Source organism: Frieseomelitta varia, unplaced genomic scaffold (genome assembly GCF_011392965.1).
Source record: "Frieseomelitta varia isolate USP_RPSP 00005682 unplaced genomic scaffold, Fvar_1.2 scaffold_233, whole genome shotgun sequence".
Taxonomy (NCBI): domain Eukaryota; kingdom Metazoa; phylum Arthropoda; class Insecta; order Hymenoptera; family Apidae; genus Frieseomelitta; species Frieseomelitta varia.
In genome coordinates this window covers 38,399-60,986 of record NW_025109961.1, presented here as the reverse complement: position 1 = coordinate 60,986, position 22,588 = coordinate 38,399, and the positions used below count along the sequence as shown (strand labels likewise).

General features: G+C 35.3%; 2 protein-coding genes, 2 long non-coding RNA genes and 1 other non-coding gene across 7 annotated transcripts; 2 read left to right on the top strand and 3 right to left on the bottom strand.

Annotated features, from left to right (window-relative positions):
* Window positions 1-45: 45 nt before the first annotated feature.
* Window positions 46-2,454, bottom strand: LOC122527852. 2 transcript variants are annotated; one of them, XR_006306424.1, is made up of 2 exons: window positions 2,263-2,454; window positions 46-337 (listed from the first exon to the last, which is right to left on the bottom strand). It is a non-coding gene; the product is annotated as an uncharacterized LOC122527852 (long non-coding RNA). The 2 variants fall into 2 exon arrangements; XR_006306423.1 differs by having other exon boundaries at window positions 2,271-2,454.
* Window positions 2,455-3,638: 1,184 nt separating this feature from the next.
* LOC122527853 lies at window positions 3,639-8,396 on the top strand. Its single transcript, XR_006306425.1, has 6 exons — window positions 3,639-3,762; window positions 3,836-4,094; window positions 5,759-6,059; window positions 6,117-6,964; window positions 7,134-7,494; window positions 7,584-8,396. It is a non-coding gene; the product is annotated as an uncharacterized LOC122527853 (long non-coding RNA).
* A 129-nt stretch (window positions 8,397-8,525) lies between these two features.
* Trnav-uac lies at window positions 8,526-8,598 on the bottom strand. The gene has a single exon. It is a non-coding gene; the product is annotated as a tRNA-Val (tRNA).
* A 3,636-nt stretch (window positions 8,599-12,234) lies between these two features.
* LOC122527854 (nuclear RNA export factor 2-like) lies at window positions 12,235-14,650 on the top strand. The gene has a single exon (XM_043652410.1). The coding sequence runs from the start codon at window positions 12,913-12,915 to the stop codon at window positions 14,551-14,553; it is 1,641 nt and encodes a 546-aa protein (XP_043508345.1). The 5' UTR covers window positions 12,235-12,912; the 3' UTR covers window positions 14,554-14,650.
* A 119-nt stretch (window positions 14,651-14,769) lies between these two features.
* Window positions 14,770-22,447, bottom strand: LOC122527858 (integrator complex subunit 1). 2 transcript variants are annotated; one of them, XM_043652415.1, is made up of 14 exons: window positions 22,199-22,440; window positions 21,819-22,001; window positions 21,266-21,747; window positions 19,900-21,189; window positions 19,639-19,814; window positions 19,399-19,551; window positions 18,633-19,310; window positions 16,776-18,563; window positions 16,386-16,700; window positions 15,846-16,308; window positions 15,636-15,760; window positions 15,387-15,574; window positions 15,032-15,304; window positions 14,770-14,950 (listed from the first exon to the last, which is right to left on the bottom strand). In XM_043652415.1, exons 2-14 carry the CDS (start codon window positions 21,985-21,987, stop codon window positions 14,835-14,837), a joined length of 6,216 nt encoding a protein of 2,071 aa, XP_043508350.1. In that variant the 5' UTR covers window positions 21,988-22,001; window positions 22,199-22,440; the 3' UTR covers window positions 14,770-14,834. The 2 variants fall into 2 exon arrangements, with proteins under 2 accessions (XP_043508350.1, XP_043508351.1); XM_043652416.1 differs by lacking the exons at window positions 14,770-14,950; window positions 15,032-15,304 and having other exon boundaries at window positions 15,400-15,564; window positions 22,199-22,447.
* Between the last annotated feature and the right edge of the window lie 141 nt (window positions 22,448-22,588).

The window sequence follows — 22,588 nt, the reverse complement described above, 5'->3', positions numbered from 1 at the left end:
GGAAAAAAAGATATAGAGAAAAAGAAAGCGTCAAAGAGCACTAACCTTTTCGATGGCTTCCAGCGCCGCTTCAGAACTCCCAGCATGAGTAAACCGACGTAAACGAGGCCCAGGTGCCAACGGGCTTCCGACTCCCAAGAGCGTATCAAGCACCACCACCAAAACCAATCACCACACAACCACCGATCAACTTCGTCGATCTTTCCGAAAAGATCAATCCAGTCACCCGAGTCACACCATGATCGTTCACTTTATTACTTTCTTACTTTCGCACGATTATATCGATCAACGTTCGACACCTGATTAATCGATTCTCGCGAGTTCCCTGCAAAACGAACTAATCGGACCTTTTAATTGGTTCACCAATTCGCGCGGGAAGCCACGCCATTGGCGATGCAGTCGTAAGAAACCACCAATCACAGCGCCGCCGCCAAAAATTTCATCCCCTCGATTTGCCGCTAAATTTGAATCGATCAGAATCACGGAACTTTATTCTCAATCATATTTCTTTTCTTCTTTCACGAAAATGCGTCCATCGCACGATGCGAATTTATTAATGCTTGCTTATCGACGCGCGTGAAACTTTTTCCTCGAGTAGCCGACGATAAGGGAACTTTCAAGACTGGTAAAGAACCTCTACACACAGTCTCTGTGGTCCGTTAACGCATAATAGGGTCTTTGCACGTCAATACGGGTGAACGTCCTGCAATCGTACTCCGATGCAACGAACGGGAGAAACCACGTTAACAGCGATGACGCGTTGATTTTGAAAAATATGAATGATTAGATCACGTTGATAACTCGATTACTTATCGATGAACAATCACTGACGACGGCACTTGAAATCATGTGATACTCGATTAATCAATCGGAAAATTACAAATTCAATAAAGAATTCCACTTTAAAAAAAAGAAAAAAAAGAAAAAAGTCTCGACTTATCCTTTTATTTTTATTTACTAATATCTTTTATAATAACTGTTTGCGTGATCTGTCGTAATTACATGGCAAACACGCGGAATATACGATGCACGATGAACGAATATCCGATGCACAAAATCGATTAATTATTAGTTTCCGTCCTTTCACGTCCTATCAACGATCGTCGCTGTCAAATAATGGAGAATCCTCTCGGTAGACATCTCCGCGAGCGTTCAATGTTACTCTTGTGCACGAGATACGCATGCCACTGATTAATTAGCTGCCAATGATGTCAGCGCTACCTAGGTACCCCTGATTAATCGTTCGTTCCCAAATAATCAATTACAGAACGCGATAATTAGGCCAATAATTAACTCCAACTTGCCAGAAAAATCTGCCCGCAGATTCGGAATCTTGTCCAATGGTATTCTTCCCGTAATTATCACGATCGAAAACTTTATTCGTATCAAAAGAGAGAGACAGGTTTGACGTAGCAACGTACGTTACGTTGGAGAATCGATGTAAAACCCACGCACTGTATATAGCAACGCTGTGCTCTCTATGGAGTCACGAATTTAACTGCATATATTTCGGAACACTAATTATAGAATGTATATCGTCCGTTTTCTACCAGACTTTTTCCTAGAAATCGATATTACTCGATTGATTATTTAGCAATGGAATTTCGTTGATAATCCCTAGAATTCGAACGATTGAATTACTAAAAGAGATATCTTTTTTAAAAAAGAGGTTAAATGTCCCTACGTTGAATTATGACATTCACATATTAAATTTGTTAAGTAATAATGGTGCTCCATTTGTAATTAATTCTCCCGATATCTCGAGCTGACTTTCGAGATGTCACTTTCTTATACAACGTCTGCCATTGGTCCGAACGTCGGAGCTCGAACAACTAATCGATCATTCACTAACGTATCGACTAGTTGTTCAAGCCTACCGATCGATATTCCAGAGCAATCTAAACAGCAATGTTTACATTCACAATGTGTTCTTACTATCAATCGGAGTACGAGTATCAAGTACGAAAAGTTTAAACGGATAAACACAACAAATTACTCGCGCGGAAACGTCAAAACCAGCAAAACAAAACCCCCCTTACGCTCTTTCCCGAACGCTCCAATGAATCACCTTTTCCCTCGAGACGTAGCAACTTGCGATTTATCATCGATTGTCCCCTCGTACGACACCGTGGAATTTCACATACGCGCGAGACAACGCTTTTCCAACTAAAAAACCACGCTGGCTTACAGATAATTATACCACAGAAAACTAGAGCGAATGATTGGCGACGCTGTGAGTGTCGGTAATGTATATATATATACGTATGTACCAAGTTTCGGAAATTCGTCCCGGTGACCGCGTTCCAAATTGGAGGAAGACGCGAAATCACTGTGCAGATCGACAACGTATCGACACGAGTCGCGGAGACGAGATGAGCGCCGATCGGGCGGAAATCGAACGCAAAGCACACGGATACGAACCGGCTGCACGCCGAACTCGAACTGAACTAAAGACAGAGATGGCAGACACGCGGTGATACTCCTTCCCGGCGGTTCGCCGGGCTCCTCGTTTCCCCCACTCTGTCCGACTTCCCACAAGCTTTCCCCACCACGGCGCTCACCGCTCAAGGTACCACGCCGATACGAAGTGCCGCGGGGTTACTACGCTGATAATCAATCGAATTACGTTAATATACGATGGTTCTTCTTCCCTGACGCTCTGAATTCTTCTCCAAAATAGTTTGCGTAATTTTATATGCATAAAGTGAAATTACTATCATCCAATCTTAACAGGTTGACGACCCATTGAAATATGATTTATTAAGGATCCAATGTTTATGTGGAACGGGAAAGAAAGGTTATGTTGCACTATATTGTTATTAAACATATCGATCACAGAATTGAGTTATATGTAAAATTAATAACACAGATACGAGACAAATATATGTAAATATTATAACGTTTCAGTTATGTAAAATATGTCGTAAATATTTCTGACTCCGTAGTTGCTGATAAGTTTGTCCAATTCGTGAGTGTATCACAACGTTTTAAGAACGAATAGAAAAAAAGCAGTAAAACACATGTTCATCAAATTTACATCCTTCGTTCTCTCGCAAAGCTGCATCTACGTCCTATAACGTGGAGACAAAAAGCCCTCCGAACAAGAGAGGATAAGTGGATGAATTCACCTAGCATTATGTAATCCTCATGTTCACTAATCTGATTACAAGATGATTAATTCGTAAGTACCAGCAGAATTTCAAGCGTGATTATTCTTTATAATCGATTTTCTATTCATTGTTATTAACACACTTTACCACAGACAGAAGCAACGTTTTACCTAGTCTTGGTAAAAGTGACTGACGGTATGAGATAAGTTCATTAAAAATTAAACATCTTATTAAAATATCGAAAAGGGATGAAAAGTTATTAATACCGTACGTGAATCCTCTAACAGAAGCTCTGCAGAAATATTATAAGAACACCTCTTAACATTTGTGCATCCCTTGCATTGCTCCCAGCTAAAGGTTGCCCCGATTCCTTTCTATTTCTAGACCGATGATACGTCATGGAACTATACAGTTATACTAATTATAATTAAGAGCAAAGGGGATTTATTAAGGTAGACTTGTTAAACTGAATTGCTTACTAAAAATATGTAATTATCATGTTATACATTATAAATCAATACTTATAAGGAGAATAATGGAATGAACACGCTATTATTTTATAAGAATTCGAGGTCATAAGATCAGGAGAGAGCTCATTATAAGCAATCCTATTTAACGAAACTACGATATCTTTACCAGCTTATTTAAATCCGTACGTCGCAATTAAGCGTTATCTGTCCACGGGGCAAAGAGCTGATACAAAAGAGCTACTTTATTTTTTTCAGGTAAAGCTTCGCGTGTGTATTTGAATGCAGATAACGAAGAACGCCATTTATTTTACGTCGTTCTTTTTCTTCAACGAATTGAGATACAAAAGCCTAGCTCCCCCCTTTTCGACACAATGCACCGAAACGTTAATTGAATCTTCACGTTCTAAAAGCAATGTTGCTCTGAACGATGAAAAAGAAGAATGAATATGAAAATCACGTTCACGAAACAAGGACATTGACGTGGGAATGAGAATTTCCTGCGATTATTTATTACGTGATTGACTTTGAAGTACATGGCCATTTTTAGACTCCAACTTCGATCAGATTGGTCAAATTTCATGAATTCAAACGACTCAAATTTAAATATGCGACCTGAGCCCTTATCTTTCCATCCTTTCGACGATAATACGACTTGGACATGAGCACGCGAAGGTATGCAATAAATAAGTACTTCTACAAGTTGCTTAAAATAAGCTTCACCAATTCTTGAAATTACAATGGCAACTTTCCAACGTTGTAGCTGCCGAGGATATGCGGTAATCGAAAAGGAAAACTCATTTCACGAGTAACTCCGTGCTCCGTGGATGGGTTTAGAAAGTCGAATCACGTCCCAGATATCGCGAAGAAAGTTCGGAAGAGGTCCAACGTAGATATTCGAAACGAACGTCCCGAACTTTCCACTCGTGGAGATGCGAGTGAATCGTCGAACGCTTTTTCCGACGTCACGGCTCGCCAGGAACCTCCTCCCGTGTGAAGATCCGGTGCAGCAATCGCACCACGTCCGCACAGTTTCGCGCTGGTTCCTCGGATTCGGCACAGCTGAGCCGACTTCGGCATCGCTCGGCCACAATCGTAGGCGATGCATCGATTTTTCCTTCATCCACCGCCGCTGCAGCCGGTGCATCGCCTTTGCACCGTGACCGCGTTGACACTTGCCAACTTTCCTTCTAGAATCTTCCCTTTCGTCCTTGCAGTCACTTCTTTTTTATCCTTTTTCCTTTTCTTTTTTTTTTTTTTTCGTTTCGCACGATGAAAATTTAGCAAATTTTGGATGGTGGATGAAGGGAACAATAATAAAGAAGATTTTTGTAATCTTCAACATTTAATCTGGTAATTAGGTCATGTGCAAGAAGCCTTAAGACTTCTATTTTTAACTCGCCAATGACCAACGTCGCGGTAAAGTAACATTTTGACTTTCTTTTCAATTAATTTATTACCTTATTGAATTCTCTTTTCTAATATTATGAAATATCTTACACAGGTTAGCTAGTAATCTTGAAACTTGAACGTAATTTATATTGAACACGGTGACGAAAAGGATGAAACTCGTTTTCCTTCGTGTGCTCATGTCCAAGTCATTTCGTTTGATTAATAAGCGCAACGCAGCTTTATTAATCATCGTAAAATTATTCCGTATTTGCTTGACTCACCGTGAATCCGACGTGTTCTCAGATTGAAAAGCCGTGAGGGCGAAAATATTGCTTTTAATTACTGGGGAGAGAAAGTTCCTTTATCCAGTGGCTGAAGAAGCTAGGTAACCATTAGTGTTAATCAATTTCCGAGAGAATTTATTGCCCTTTCACGAAGGAACTTTTTAAGCTCGCGTACTTTTCCTCTTATTCACAAGAAACTTCCACGTTTCATCACGCTATACTAATGATGAACCAGAACTTCTGGATTTATAGGACGGTTTGAGCAGAAGTAAAAAGTTATGAAAGAAAGAAAATAAAATCTTGCTGAAAAATTAAAGTGAAAACGTTTGGAATTGTGCAATAATATCACATTTCACGTAAGAAGAGTCATCGAGCAAGATACAAAGCTTTTCTTTACTACATTATTCACACATAGTTAAAAACTTGATGCAAGAACCTATTTTCTCCAATTATAAATATTTCGACCTTTTCACTCTAATCCTAAATCCTTTGTATTTTTTTCCAGACATACGTGTTAACAAACATCATTTTTGTCACACCATTTCCAAAGAATACAAGTAGGATCAAACTACGAAATATATTACAAGAGTAATGCTATAGAAGCACCGACGTACCCTACACAGGAGTCTCGTAAATTTGTGCTTGATTGTTGCGACATAAAACCTAAAATATCATCTTTGTGACGGTTGGATCAGGTCTGTGGAAAAGGCAATTTAATTGTTGGCTATAAAATGTGACCACAGATTAGGGTCAGGGTGAAGTTCAGCGGCGAGGATAAAAAGAAGCTGCAGGTGGAGACGGGCGAGGTAACATTAAACGACCGTGCGACTGGTTTCTCGAGATTTCACGCTGCTTTCCGACAGGTAGCCTCCTCGGGACACGAAACAACCGAACGAAGAAACTCAATGTATCGTTCTAGACGAACCCGTCATTGAAACTGATCGTTCCACGCGGGAGGTAGAGATTCTCGCGTCTTATTCATGAGACTACTTCTGGTCAATCATCCCGCATCCTGAATGGGCCACCTGCAGTTACCACGGGGAACACGGATGCATAATAAATTCAAATCGTTCGACCGGATTGTTACCTAATCCTTTTTATTGGAACCGATCCGGCTGCGTCGATCGTATCTGACCTCCTCGATCATGGAACCGTGTCGCGTTTTGTCGACGATAAACTTAAAGCATGCCGGTTTCAGTAAAAAAAAAAAAAAAAAAAAAAAAAACCAAACGATCAAAGTTGGAAATTTTAAAAGTGAATTGCCGCTTGATCGTACACAACTTGCATATTAATTTAGTAACTTGAAATATTTTAGAGGACAGAGAATCATATGATGAACCACTGATATTTTTCATGAAACAGACGGATACCGTTAAAATACTGATATAGTAAATCAATAGTACGTTGATCCAGTAATAGCAAATTAGAAAATTGAAATAGATAATGAAATTAAGCGGTAAAAATTGAAGTAGATAATGAAATCAAGCGATAACAAATTAAAACAACAAATTTAGAAACTGGACTTATAAACACCGTTAGTATTAAACCAACAATAACACAAACAAGAAATAGCATTATAGACGGAGGTTGGAGTAACCTTCTTGTCCCAAAAGCTATATCTTTCGATCAAACATTATTATCAGACAGTAAAGCTGCTTGATTATCAAGATAAGGAAGCTAAGCTAACGAATTTTTGCAACTGTCTAAACAGGTGATTAACCTGTAGGATTATGATCAATTTACACGCGATAGTATTGAAACAGATCATTTAAAATATAATAATATAGTTAAATATGCTATATTATTATATAATAAATTTTCTGCCTTAAATAGTAGCCTCTTTCGAATAGAAATTTTCAGAATTCTTTCTTTCTAAACAGCCTGGGGAATAATGTAACGTTTCACCGCTCGGATTTGCTCTCTGGAAAGACGCGAAGCACAGAAGAGAAAATCACGTGAATCAAAGTACGCCTGGCAGAAAGATAGGGGTTGTTCAAGAACACTGGAGTTTGAAGGTGGCCGAAAGTATTCTCGCGACACTCGACCCAATTTCGTTCTCCGTTGTGTAATCACCAAGCGAATAAGCGAGTTTTACCAGGCGTTCGTCTGCTTCGGAGACACACAGGCGAACCCAGATTTCCACGTTCCAGCTTTCATCTACGCGAAAACAAACGTGTTCACTTGAAAAAACGAAAACATAATGTGTACAACATTGACGTAAAAAGAACAATTTTTACAAAAGTAACAAGAAACAAATATATATGTAAATTTAGGAGAAAAGTAACGGCGAGTTCATAGAAGTTGCTCAGAAATGTTATCAATCTTTACAGATACGAGATGGTCCAATACCTTCAGGTTAATAGGACAAGCAACATCAAAGAAAAACCTACTCGAAACTTCTACTCAACCCTAGAGATCATCACCGAGAAGATTCGATTTGATATCGAATCGCGTTAATCACGTTCTGCGTTACAATTAGAAATTTGTTCAAGCATCTGTCCGTGGGCATGTTATCGACGATCGTGCGCTATATCGACGTATAGTCACGCACAGTTGGCTCTTTGATGCACGTTGATTCCGCGTAGCTGGCTAAGCTGTTCGATAAAATCAGTTCGGCGGCAAGAGGTAAAAAGAACAGAAAAAGGAAAGGAAGGAACGCAGTTCGTTCGAAGACGCATCGATATCCACGGTGCTCTCCATCTTGTTGTCGCGGTATAAAATACCGGCTGAAAAAGGAGCGCTGAATGGTCGACGTCCGACTAAAAACCGGACTTGCTCTCGTTACGCGACGCCAAAGAAACGAAGCAGTTGGCCGCGGCACGGCGCAGGTGGGTTAGCAGATGGCCGAAACGGAAACAGTGAATGAAGGAACGAAAAGAAGTGAAAAGACACTCTGTACGTCCTATCGTATCATTTCGGACGTGAACGTGCGAAAAGACAAATATCACCGCGTCAACCGAATATCAATTTCAACTTCCGCGATTCCTTCTGTTTCGTCTCGTTTCGTTTAACTAATGGCAATGATGTTTAATTATAAACGAAATAGTTCGTACGTTGAATTTAAAAAATGTGACAATAATAACTAATAACAGAGGAAATGAGCTTTAATATTTGATAGTTTATGTTTAGTTGTACAAGCGAAAACTGATGGTTTCTGTCTTTAGCTAGTATTTGCTATTTATGACTGTTGATTCATAGTTTTCTGGTTTTTTTATGTTTGTTAATTGCAAAATGGAAATTTTTTTCTAAAATTAAAAAAAAAAAATTATATGTGGTTCCGGCCGGGATCGAACCGGCGACCTTCTGCGTGTAAAGCAGACGTGATAACCGCTACACCACGGAACCTGTTGCTAATATGTTTTATATTAATAAGTCTGCTCTGCTATTATTTTATAAATTATTTTTATATTGTATTGCATAAAATTTCACATTTTTACGTCCCAAATTGAATTCCATTAAACTTGTATATATTTCACTAGCGATTGCATAGGTACTTCTGCACCATCGAATAGTAAATGAATTTACAAAATTATTGCATTGCACTCGATATTGTATTGGATTCCATTGTAGTTACAGAAACTTCCTTAGACATTATATTTTGCTGCAGAAAAAAATTAAATTAGTTATAACCACAGACGAGGTATGTGAATAGATCAAGCATCTTATAGAATTTCGTGTCCCATGTTCTGAAATACCGACATAGTAAATGGTTTTTTTAGCGCACTGTACCACGGACTAGATATATGAATAGACATTGCATCTTACGGACTTTCGTGACCCGTGACTTGAAATACCGACATAGTAAAAAATCACTAGTTTTTTAGCGCACTCTACGTTTAAACACAGACAAGGTATTCATGCTCATACTTCATCTGTGGTCTATTCATATATCTCATCTGTGATGACAAGGAACGTACACAATTTTTTTTAATAGAAATTAATCCCATAAATTTATTCATGAATCGAACAAATTTTCAATTGAAGAAAGAACCAATACAGATTGATTTGTAAACTAATAGCACTTTTTCAATTATCACTTTAAACTTTCTTCTTATACTCCAGTTGATGTATAAAATGTGTATAGAGAATATTTACAATTTTATTCAATAGATCGAAGTTTTGCTCTATATGCGTTTAATTTAAAAATGTCAGAATATATCGTTATACTTTTATCCAAAAATATTAAATTTTTTATGTTTGTATTTCATTTTCAAAATTATAATATTATAATTGATTTCAACAATACTTGAGATTGCTTGGATCAAGCATCACAAACGCAATGAAACATATTTGAACTCGTTTAGACATAAAATAGCAATCAAGTGAATCACCATGAATGATTCTATAAAAAACTAATTTATATTGTTGTCCTTGTCTCACGCTATTGTTCTCCTTGTCTACCACGCACGTATCTCTGTCCTTGTCGCACGCTGGTGCTCTCCTTGTCTAATAACGCTAGACAAGGAAAGCAATAGTGTGCGAGAAGGACATCCTTCGATCTATTGAAAAAAAATTCAACTTTTTATACACACGTATTTCTAGGACCAAATACACATAAAATGAAAGCAAGGAGCCTAATTTTAAGGAAACATATAAAAAAGTTCGCAAATTATTCCTCTTAATTGGGTTAATTGGGTTTTTCCGTATATGTGCGAACTATCACAAAATGGACATGGTGGCGCCATCTAGCGGTAACTCCACGGTACTAATTATTTACAAAAATACTTATTTCTACATTTTACGGGTCAAATGGGGTATGAAAAGAAAGCTAGAGGTCTAATTAGGGTGATACAATCGCCAAAGTTCACAATTCATTCCGCTAAATTAGGTTTTTTCGCAAATGAAAATTTCTCTGTTTTATGGGGTAAAAACAGATTTTTCTACTTTTAGTACCATCGAGCTATCAATAGATGGCGCCACATGTGCCTCTAAACATTGACAGGTGACAGTATTTCCACAAATTATGAGAAGAAATTAATTTGTGAACTGTTATGGTTGCGTCTTTGATTTTAGAGACCCTAAAATTGCGTATTATGTTTAGTAAGTATAGTTTACGTATATAAAGAATATTTCAATTTCGTTTACGTTAGCAGTAGTGCCAGGCTTGAGTGCCTAATTTCGCGCAAATTATAGTGAATATTAGATTCAGATTTATTTGCGAATGTGACTGATAGCATCATCTTTGAAATATGTGCTTGTGCAGAACAAATTTGTAGCGTGAAATATTAAAATTAATTATTCCCCTTATGTGGTTGTAAAGTTTAGTAAAGTTTAGTTCCACCGGTCTGCCACAACGCGGCGCCTGTGTTTCTTACCGTGAAGGGATTTGAAATGGCGATGATAATGCGAGGATAACGTAGGAAGTGATGATGTGGGTAAGGTGAGGAAAGGTTGTGCGTTTCGTCTCAGAGTCGCTGCCTAGACTCATCAGTGGGGCTGATGGCAGCGACTCCTTACCCCAGACGCTTGTTGTTGTAACTATTCGCTAGGATGGTCCACCCATCCTAGCGGTTCCGCACTCTGTTTGCTTAACATCGAATATCGGTTGACTTCGACGCTAGGCGCACAGCCACTTGCGGCTTGTACAAGTTGGTGTTCGAAACTCGTACTCGAGGAACTATAGGTGGTCGCTACAACCGTATAGTGATTATAATGATAATATTATAATACTACAAATAAATAAGAACTTCGTGACTTTAGTTACTTTTAATATATTATATTATTTATTTAATATATATTATAATAAATTATATAACAATAAAGTTTATAGATAACTGTTTTCTACAAATGTTAATTAAGGAATGAATAATTCTAAAATGGAGTTTATATATACATTTCTATTAACAAGTAAACAAGGTAATAACATCTCCATAGTGATAATAAAAATAGAATAACAATTTACAGTTTGCGGTGTCGATTTACATGAATCGTACTTTTCGACAGAACGATTGCGTAGATGGCGTTGATGTTAATTTTGAAGGTGTAACGGTCGTTACAATTCCGTAAAACAAATTTTCATCTGCGAAAATACCTAATTTAGCGAAATGAATTATGAACTTTGGCGATTGTATTATCCAAATTAGACCCTTAACTTTCTTTTCATACCCCATTTGACCCGTAAAATGCAGAAATAAATATTTCTGTAAATAATTAGTACCATAGAGTTACCGCTAGATGGCGCCACCATGTCCATTTTGTGATAGTTCGCACTAATTACGAAAAAACCCAAGAGGAATAATTTGCAAACTTTTTTATATGCCTCCTTAAAATTAGACTCCCCGCTTTCATTCCATGTATGTTTCGTCCTAGAAAAACGTGTGTGTAAGAAGTTAAATTTTTTTTTCAATAGATCGAAGGATGTCCTTCTCGCACACTGTTGCTCTCCTTGTCTAGCGTCATTAGACATTAGCACGACAAAGCCTGCCGGTGAGAAAGATTTTCTTAATACAGAGGTTTTTTGAAAAATTTTTGAGCGGAAATATCTCGGGAACGAGAACGAACGTTTGGCTGAAAATCCCAATTTTGTACTAGAAAAACATGTGATTCGAGGAAGTGGCATAACATAGTCCGCCGTCAAGCGGTTCTTCCGATAGAGGTTTTTCAAAAAATTTTTGAACGAGAATATCTCGTGAACAAGATGGTACATCTGGCTGGAAATTCTAATTTTATATCGAAAAATCTTTAAGTTTCAAAAATCATATTCTTGAGGCATTCACTACTTGCCGAACTTCTATCGTTTTACTTAATCCGGGATTACCCACGTGAGGGTCTAGTCGCCGGGATGTACCTGCGCTAGACCCCCAGGTGGATAATCCCGGGTTAATGGAGTTTCCCAATTCATCGTTTTACTTAATGGAGTTCCTCAGTTCATCATGGTTTAAACGTAGTGTACGCGAAAGTCCAGTCATTTTTTACTATGTCGGTATTTCAGGTCACGAGTCATGAAAGTCTAGTAAGATGCAATGTCTATTTTTATATCTCGTCTGTGACCTATTGTATGTCTGGTCTATCTTACCGTTAGTCAATGCTTAAATCACGCAACCCCACGTCGCTTTACTTCATTATAAAAATTAAGCACATATTGGTTTTTGAAACAATTGTCAAACAACTTTATTATTGTAGATACAATAAAATTGAATGCAAGCTAATGTAAGAAGAATAATTCGTACAGCTGAAGTTTGATTTATTAAAATTAAGGAGCGTTCTATATATAATGGGATACTTTTTTTAAAGTTTTAAATGTTAAGGCATAAATAAATTTTTTATAAGTTATATTACATTTAATACAAGATCTGTTGAAATACAAAATGGTAATGAATGTACAAAAAAGTATTACAAAAAATTTATCTTATTCAGTATTTATAACTGAAATATTCATTAACGAAAATTTATAAAACCCAGCATTTATATAAAATTGTTGAAAAAATAATGTTTTTTCACGATGTAATTGTTTTTTGCATAGAATGATTTGTCTGAATAATTTTTCGTATGTCTGAACAATTGCACAAAGAAATCACTTTTTCATTAGTTGTATAAAATTCTTTGTCTTTCTTATATTTAATTTCTAGTATTTTGAGACTAATTCATTGAATCGTATTATGAAGTAATCATATTGCAAAATAATGTCAATATGTTCAATTTTATTATGAAATAAGCTGTATGAATTCAATTATTACTAATTGTGCATGTTTAAGAATAATGGCAAAAACAGAAGTTGTTGAAAATTGGGAACCGTTACGACTGACGCATATTAAACCATCATTTAATAATGAAGAATCAGCTTTGGCAGCACGTCAAGATTTATGGCATAAGTTCATTTTGTTTAACGTAGGACAATATAGTGCAACAGAAATATTAAGAACTGTTATTGTTGCTTGTGAGCCTGAAATTATATTGCCTGTTATGTACAAAAAAGAAAGACCTAACAAATGTACATTCCTTACAAAATGTAGCTCGAGTGCTATTGAAAATCTTGTAAAGCAAGGTTTATGTATAACTTTATCAAATGGACAAGAATTACGTATTGATATCATATTAGGATATACAGATTCCCAAAATTTACAATTGAATCCTAATAGAATTATAGCACAGGCACTTTATTATAGATATGAGCCTACAAAAAAAGTGTTGAACCTTGATGACTTTGAAAATGAAAAATCATTAAATTCTATATATTGTCCCATATCTTTACCTAAAGTATTACACTTTGTTTTAAGATGTACTAAAATGGGTATTTTAAGCAATAATCGTGACTCACGATTACCTATTAGAGAACTGAGTTTAAGATACAATGAAATTACAAGAATTGTCTTTTTTGAGAAGTTCTTCAATTATCATTTAACCAAATTAGATTTACGTCACAATCAAATTGCAGATGTAGAATACTTACGCTATTTCAGTGAGTTTAAAATAAGTGAACTTTGGTTAGATGGAAATCCATTATGTACAAAATACAGCAAGTGTCAAGATTATGTACAAGCAGTAAAGAATGTTTTTCCTCATTTACAAAAACTGGATGGGATTGTAATAGGTATGGAGCAGAAGTTTGTTCCTAGTATCCAAAGTAATTTTCTAGGAGATGGTACCAGTACTTGTCTGATCAAACAGTTTGTGAAGCATTATTTCACATTATATGATCAAAATGATAGGCAAGTGATAAATGGTTTATATGATAGAGATGCACTTTATTCTATGAGCCTAGGACCTATTTCAAATTATATTCACAAACAATTAACTAAAACGTTTGTTACAAACAGAAATTTACTAAAATTCGTTGATTATGCAAAGTGTCAAGAATTTTTATTACGTGGCCCAGAAAAGATCATTTCTGCACTCAGGAATCAACCATCTACTATACACCACTTTAAAACATTTCATGTAGATTTATTATATGAAGGAGAGATCCACCTTGCAATTTCTGTGCAAGGAATGTTTTCATTCCGAGACATTCATCAATGTCCACCAATGTTTTTCAATAGAACTTTCATAATTATGAAGAAAGAAGATAATGAATATTGCATCACTAATGACCAATGTTATTTGGATGGAACACCTGCTAATACTTTGCTAGGAAACAGTGAAATAAAGTTTGAATCAAAAGGTGCCCCGAAATTTATTCCAACAGTGTTTAGTGTTTCTGAGAAAGAACAACTACTTATATTTTTACATGAAATAACTACAATGAACATGAAATTTTGTCATCAATATCTTGAAGATGCCAACTGGGATATTAGAACTGCCATTGCAACATTTATGAATATGTATACAGTTAACAACGTGCCACCTGAAGCATTTGTGTAATATATATTTTGTAGTTTATTGTACAATATTTATATAATATTAATATTAATATTATTACTTGTAATATACCTGTAGTGTAATAAGAAACAATTTAATTGTAAATTTTGCTATTTAGCTATTTAATTAATTTTATTTTTTATAAGTACAAAATTTTTTTGGTAATATTATTTTAATAAAATGTGCTACTATTTGAAAAGATAAAATAAATGCCATGACTGTTTTTCTATAAAAAATTTTTTATTTCAATTTATACAAAATATAAAATTACAATTTTCATAATATTAACAACCTTGCTGTGTATTTAAAAGAGCAATGGTTTTATTTATATATGGTATAGTATTCACATTTGAATTTACTCCTAATTCAAATACTTTTTGCATTAGTGGTAAAGCATGTTCTAAAATAAAATATAATTTATTAAAATTATAATGCAAATTATTAAAATAATTTAAAGATTAAAATAAGAAGGGAAATATACCTTGCATACATAATACAATTTCTGGTAATTTTTCTAGAGCTGACATTAATATATCAGCTCTAGAACTGTCCAAGCATCTTTGAAATGCGGATAAGATATTTGCATTTGACGCAGGACGATGTTTTAATGCTCTTGCTAGTAATGTATGCGCAAGAGATCTTATGTTACTTTGCGGAGATATAAGCAATTCCGCTATATTGTCTGTTATAGATTCCAAAACCGATGGTTTTCGTGATGATAAGTGTTCAATTTCTTGAAGAGCACTAAATACATCTAAAGCACAATATTAAAATTTATATATTCTAACATTGTAACAAAATTTCAACTGAAGTCATAACATAGTTTCCAATCATACCTTCACCTTGCAGTTTAGATAATGTAGTTAACAATGATGGCCAATGTTGTGGAATAATAGATTCTGGAGGTGGAGTAGGAGGAACAGTAATTAAAATCTCCTCTATATCTTCTCCTTCTCTTGGCATTGGAATGCCTGATACGAGCGTTCTAAGTGTAACTAAATTTGGATAATGTACCTGTAATTCACTATATGTAAGTGTAAGCTGATATCTGAAATTGATTAGAAGAGATTACAAGTATTACTTACTGTAGAGCCTGAGCATACTTTTGCAAATATTTCAACGCCCTTTGTGCATTATAAGAGATGTATGCTTGTAGTAACGTAATAAATCTATTTAAGAGTGGTATAAGATCTTTTACAGGGCCATAATTCTGAAAATTAAATTCATTAATAATCTTTAATTTAATTTATATTAATTAAATATTCGTGTATACGCGCAAATATTCCTTTACACACTTGGAAACATTGAAAATAATTCTCTAATGTATCTTCCAAAGCAGTCTGATGTTCTTCGCTAAACAAATGCGGTTGTAATAACTCTAGTAATCCCATTATTTGTACAAAAAGATTTAAATGATGTCCTGTTCTAAATTGACTAAAATCCAAATAAGACCTTCCCATTAATGACGACGCTAACATTGGAAGCTGTCGCAAAACTAAAATAGGATGTACAGCAGCCATTTTTCGAGCACATAATTCGAAGTCTTGAGACCTGGAATTCCATGACTTTTGTCTCGGTGTTGCTGCTAAGGCAGTTAACAAAGAATGACTCATACAATCCAATACAGAACCCGTCCATTCTGTAATCTTTGCTCCTCCGACAAATTTTTTAGTTTGAAATGTATCTAAATAACATATTACTTTAGGTATTTTCATGTACATGTGTAACAAAAACTGATGGACCATATCGGAATCAACGCTAAAAGATAAAAAATAAAACTATTTAAAAGATACTTTATAAACAGAAAACTTAACGCTATATTAAATTAAACGTACTTTGAGTCGTTCATCATACGTTCAGCCAAATATTTTACAACATTGGCAACTAAATGATCATCTGTAGAAATACAATGTAATAATAAATCAAGACGTGAATCCATTCGAGCAAGCGCAATGTTTCTACTCTGACAATTATGTATAATAACAGCTTCTGCAACTATATATGCTACGAGTGTCAATAATTGTTTTTCATGTAAAAGCAAAATATTTTCTGGAACATAATGTTTTGGCGTGAATTTATCTCTGCCTTGCCAGAGTTTTGGATTGCAAGTTAATGCCCACAAGAAATCTAAAACAGCTGTCGGATCATACCTATAAAAATAATATTTCATTACCTTTATATATATTTTTAAATTATGTATATTTTTTAAATTATTTTTTATTTACCCATCATCGCATTTATCTAACAAATGTCCAACACATTTATACAAAGTTGCCCAGCTTGCTCTATGTGTCAATAAAGTTAACAAATAAGGTCTAAACGAATGAGAGCTCATAACGTTATTATCAATTTTCATTTGTATCTTTGTTTTTCCAAATAAAAGTTTCATTTGCAGAGTGGGACATGTCCCAATTAATTCTGGCTCAACAGATGCTAACCAGTCAATTAGTAAACCGGTTCGTGGCTTTAAAATACCTTCGTTACTGTCGTTCACTAATAATCGTGCCATCGCTTCAACAAGAATATCAGTTTTCTGTTGCTTCAAACAAATGTCTAATAATTTACGTCCAACTGCTTCTAAATTTACTGGATCTGTACTTTCCAATATAGATCCAGGATCACGATTTTGCATCAATATTGTTAATTCCATGTTCTTTGGTGTTTTGGTTAATTGCACGTTTGCAAAGTCTCTTAAAATAGACAGAACTGGAGCTTTCACATCGCCTATCAATTGTATCAAGTTTAAACACATATTACGAGCTAATTCGACCACTTGCTTCGAAGTCGATGACTTTTTTAAAGGCAACAATATTACTCGCATCAGAGTACAAGAATATTGAGGCATATGAACAAGTGATGCTAGGAATTGTTTAACTTGCATTGAACTTAATACACTACATATATGTTGTATTGCTAAAACAACGGCTCCACTTTCTTTGGTAGATTTCTGCAAGTCCTTTGCCAAGGTTTTATGCAATCGGCGATATGCGTCTACCTTTTGATTCATTGGTATATTTTCGATAAATAATCTATTAATCAAATGCGGAACATCCGTTTTAATAGAAGATTGTATAACAGACTGTTTTTGAACTATAGCACTTAGTGGTAAAGATTCTTGTAATTGTCCAATAGTTACTGCATTCTCATCAGGTAATTCTGGCTCCATCAATTGCAAAACTTGTACAAAAACTAACCCACCTGTTGCTCCTCTTCTGTGCTGCACTTCAACTAATTGTGCCATGTATGTTTTATCGAGCACTGCTTCGCCAACTGAACTTGGGTCGATTTGCACGCCCGCATCTAATGTGTGCAATAATTTAGTCATTGAAGGGACAGGAATACCGAAGCTTTGAATAAAAAGGACCAATTGTTGCGGCTCCAAATCTTTAAGAGCTGCATCAATTAAACGTGGTACGTTGCTTCTGATCATTCTTAGTTTTAACCAATCTGGTATTAGTAAAGCTTCTTCACTTGTATCAACGAGGAAAGCTTTTGGTGGCTCTGTATTTAGTGGAAACCAAGTTTCAAGTAAAATATCAAACAATACATCGTCATCGGAATCGTACGTTAATAAGATTATCATAGCGTGGACAACTAAAATATGCATAGTGCATTCTTCTCCTGTACTCCATTGTACTAATATCTGATCTTGACTCTCGGACCACGTATATTCTTCTGCTCGTGGAGACCGAGCTTTCTCTAAATAATTGCAAAAAATCACCATGAACGCATGCAAAGTCTGTTTAGCTTGTGGATTGTCAATTTCTGGTTGTGGTAGAATAGCCGCTATAATTGTACTTCGCTCGACTACCAACTGAGATATTTCATTAGCCAAATCGGTTAAATCAGGTAAATCATCGTCCGTAGTATGCGCAGAAAGATAAGATATGTACGCGTGCACAAGATCTGGATTATTTTCGACTTGACACGCACCACGAAGAGCAGTAGAAACTAAAGATCGTACTGATAAGAAATGAGGTATGGACGGTAATTTACGAAGAAGCCAGATTTCCCTGAAATGAACAGTTCGTATTAGGTTCTAGCTTGAATAAATATCATTAAAAGTGTACTTTTTAGATTACTTTTCATTCTCTCCATCTATATCCATGGGTTCTTCTTCGGTAGGTATTGATCCAAGTACCATCTTTAAACCTGTAATTGCTTGGAGGCGACTGCCAGTCTGTTGACTGCTCAGTCTTCTTAAGAAATATTCTAAAACCTCGTAGGCATGTTGTCGATCCTGTTCGGGATCGGTTAATAACATTTGAAGATGAGCTAATAATTGTTGCTGTCTTGGTTGTTTCTCCACAGCTTGAGTACTAGTGGACAATAAAAATTCACAAAGACATTGTACAGGTAATTGACTAAGAGATCCTTCGCTATTTTGTACAAGATCTGCTAGCCATGGCATACTCTGAGACGAACTTTGTTGTTGCCTTTGTATTATATCTAATAAGAAATCTGGTTTACGAGATCGACAAAGTAGATGTCCCAATCTATGAGACACATTTAATGATTGTATTTGTTCTAACACCGCTGGAGGTGGCCTTCTAGCAATACCAGTTGGCTCCATAGTCATCAATTGCGACAGTAGTAAGCTGTTTTGTTCTGATATTTGTATTCTTGTAGATGCAGCGGCTAAGTGCGATTCATATTCTAATATTTCTTGTTTTTCTATAGCTTCGACTTGCAATTCTTTTGAACGTTCTTGCTCTATTATTTCTGGCAATGCCATCGTTGGTGGTGGATAGGAGAAATGGCTACAAAGGAATGACACATTAAAAGAAATCTATTGAAAAAGAATATAAGTATTTTTCTCTGCGCGATTGTATAAAAATTTCAACATACTTCGTAATGCACATTTCCATCAAAGTTCGTAAAATGGGATATCGTTTCCATGCAACTGCACCAATAGTAGAAGGATTGTGAGCAGCCAGTATTAATAACATTATCCATCCTTTCCAGTATAAATTTGATATCGCCAAAGTAGGTGGTACATAGCTAAATAAAAGTAAGAAAATAAATAAATAATTAATATGTTTCTATTGAATTAGTTAAATTTCTAATATTACTACAATCTGTAAATACCTTGACGGTATGTTTATAGTTCCTGGTGGTTGATAAATACACAAGTTAAAAATAAGTTCAATTATATCTAATTTGTCAGCTTGTAGTGTTGGGAAACTCTCAGTGGAATTAGCTGCCGCTCGCCTAATTAACTGATCTACTAGATCTAACGTTTCTGAATGAGTAATGCCATTTTCCTAAAACAAAGAGTATAAAACACTTAAACTATTATGTTAAAAAGATATTCTAGAAACGAATAAATTTATCACTGCAGATACATACTTTTGAAAAACCAATCAGCAGCAGTCTTAACAATGTATTCTGTAATAATGGAACATCCGAAATAAGGCGTAAATAAAACACTCTATCAGATTCAGGCGGCCAATTATCTAATTTATAGTACTGCTCTGGTGGTTCAAGCAGTAAGATTTTATGTAAAGCATGAAGGAGCTCATTTTTTCCAATAGCATACATCTGTGGCGCTGAATTCTGTAGCCATAACACGGCTTCGAATTGTATTGTCGCTACCATGTTCTGAAATTGATGTAATAAAGCTATATCTTTTTTGTCACCTCTTTGTGCTAATGCCGCGGCTTCTTTAACTTGTGGGCTGATAGCTAGTAACATACATAAGCACAATAAATCTGCAATTGAAATGAAGACTCGTTCTTTGAATTCAAAATTAAGCAACTGTTGCGCTATATCCTGTCTTTCAGACATCAACGTGCGTGCAAAGATAAGTAAATTAATATCATGCCGGCAAACACGTATGATTTCTCTGAGCAGTGCACGCAAAGGTCTAAGGTAATCTTCTCGGTTCATTAATAAATCCTGAAATATTTCTGCAAGTAATTTAGCTGCTTGCTCAGGTAAAGTTTGAAACATTACACCTAGCATTGGCATATTATTTGGATTTCTTGCATTAGATAATTCATTGTAAATTGTATGTTTTAAGATAGTAGACAAATTTTCAGGATGCAGACCGATTAATTCCTTTACACCATTCAAATACAGATTAATTACTGCTTTAGTTTTCAATCTCATTTTTACTAATTGACTTATGACTTCGACGTCTCTTTGCGTGTGGGAAGTACAATTGTAACAAATGTAGCTCAGTAATTCTTGAGCAGGTCTCATTAATTTCGGATTGTGTAACCATACTTCCAATCTTGGCACGGCGATATTTCGGATTTCTACAAAACCACAGGCTGAAGAAAGTAATTTTAAAAAATTTTTCGTAATTGATTCTGGTTGCCGTCTGTTTAATTGTTCTTTCACAGCTTCAAGAACAATAAACTCTATGTTATCTATACAATGAGCATATCTAGGAGTAACAGGAAATTCGATTTTTTCTTTATCTCCAGAAAACTGTACAGATGAAGATCCTGGATCATCATCATCAACTATAGACGGACTATGACAATCTCGTGGTGTTAAGACAGATAGCTCTGGTTGTAGGACACTTTTTGGTGGATGCCTTGTATTAAATCCTGTTAAAATATTATCTACAAAACCTTTGCATTCTTCGTGATCAACCCATACTCTTTCACCCAAAGCATCCTCAATGTATAGCTATAAAGAGAACAATAAAAATTAAATTGTTACACAGTACTAATAATTATTAATGTAATGTAGACATTCAAGCAACCTTGACAAAGATTTCTGGCCAATTCCTTTTATCATGAAATCCCTTCATTAACAAATTAGCTGCAAGTACAGGAACTAATGGGTTTCCTTTTGTTTTATAATTATGTCCTTGATCCCGTTTTAATAAAGAGGATAATGCATGTAATATACAATCATTTGAAAACATGGAAGGGCGAATTTTTGCTAAGTACAACAGTCCCATGTAAACCAATGTATCAGGTTTCCATTTTTGATTTTTAAGCGTTTTTATGGCACCACAAATAATGCCTATAACTTTGTCACCTTCATCATTGTCGTTAGCTTCTAGAACCATTGGGACAAAATCTGCTGGATCAATATCTATAGCTACCAATTCCCAAGCCTCAGCGCTTGAGAATGGTGGTCGCTGATGAGAGACATGCGTTGCAAGTTTAGGTTTCTTCTGTGGGATGTATTGAAAAGACTGAAGTGATCCTGATGGTGCTTCCTTTTTCCTATCATTTCCTACAACATATAATATATTATATTTAAACGTTTGTTTATGTATATACATAAAAGAACAACGTTTCATTTACCAGAAGTTGAAGTATTACTACTACTTGGTTTAGAGTGAATAACACCTGGTCTTTTAACATCAGAACTTTCATTACGAGAGCTTTTGGATCCAAGTGCGAACAGATCAGAGGGATGTTGTGCAATTTTACTTTTTGCACCTCTACCAATTCCTGCCTTGCCACGGTCCATTGCGATATTTGTGCCTTTTAAATTTAAAAAAAGAAGAGTAATTAATGATCATTGATATTGCTCATTTTTCCTTTCTGGATAAAACAAATAAAAAGAAAAAAGTAAAAATCTTTCAAATTTAGAATTTAAACTCATTGTTAGAATTTTTTCCAATAATATTCAAAGTACCGTAAAATATATTAGAAGATATTTTATTTTAATAAATTCTAACCTATGCAACATTTATAAAGCGAGTTTTCAAAAACTGTTCTTTCGAAAAATATATCTAGTACAGTGCAGGTCCAAAATAATCTACTACAATTGAAGATGTAGATACATTGGTATTTTTCTACGTCGAGAAATTAATGTTTTACAAACAGAACGCTTTCAATCAACAATAGTAGCAGACACTACTATCGATATCATTTTATTAAAGATTCGATAGTATCGAACTGATAATTGGATATAAAAGTCACAAATTTGAACTGGCGAGCAATGACGACAAAGTCGGAAAATGAACGTAATAATATAAATAAACCTTGTTTTTTAAGATTCGCTTTCGTATGTACTTCTTGTTACAAAAATCTACAACTTACGCAAAAAAACGACGATTTATCTGTAC

Coding starts and splice junctions, on each gene's coding strand:
- LOC122527854 (XM_043652410.1), top strand. CDS start 12,913: ATGAATTCAATTATTACTAATTGTGCATGTTTAAGAATAATGGCAAAA.
- LOC122527858 (XM_043652415.1), bottom strand. CDS start 21,987: ATGGACCGTGGCAAGGCAGGAATTGGTAGAGGTGCAAAAAGTAAAATT. Junction 19,815..19,899: donor TGCTGATTGGTTTTTCAAAA/GTATGTATCTGC, acceptor TCTTTGTTTTAG/GAAAATGGCATTACTCATTC. Junction 19,311..19,398: donor ATGGAAATGTGCATTACGAA/GTATGTTGAAAT, acceptor ATTCCTTTGTAG/CCATTTCTCCTATCCACCAC.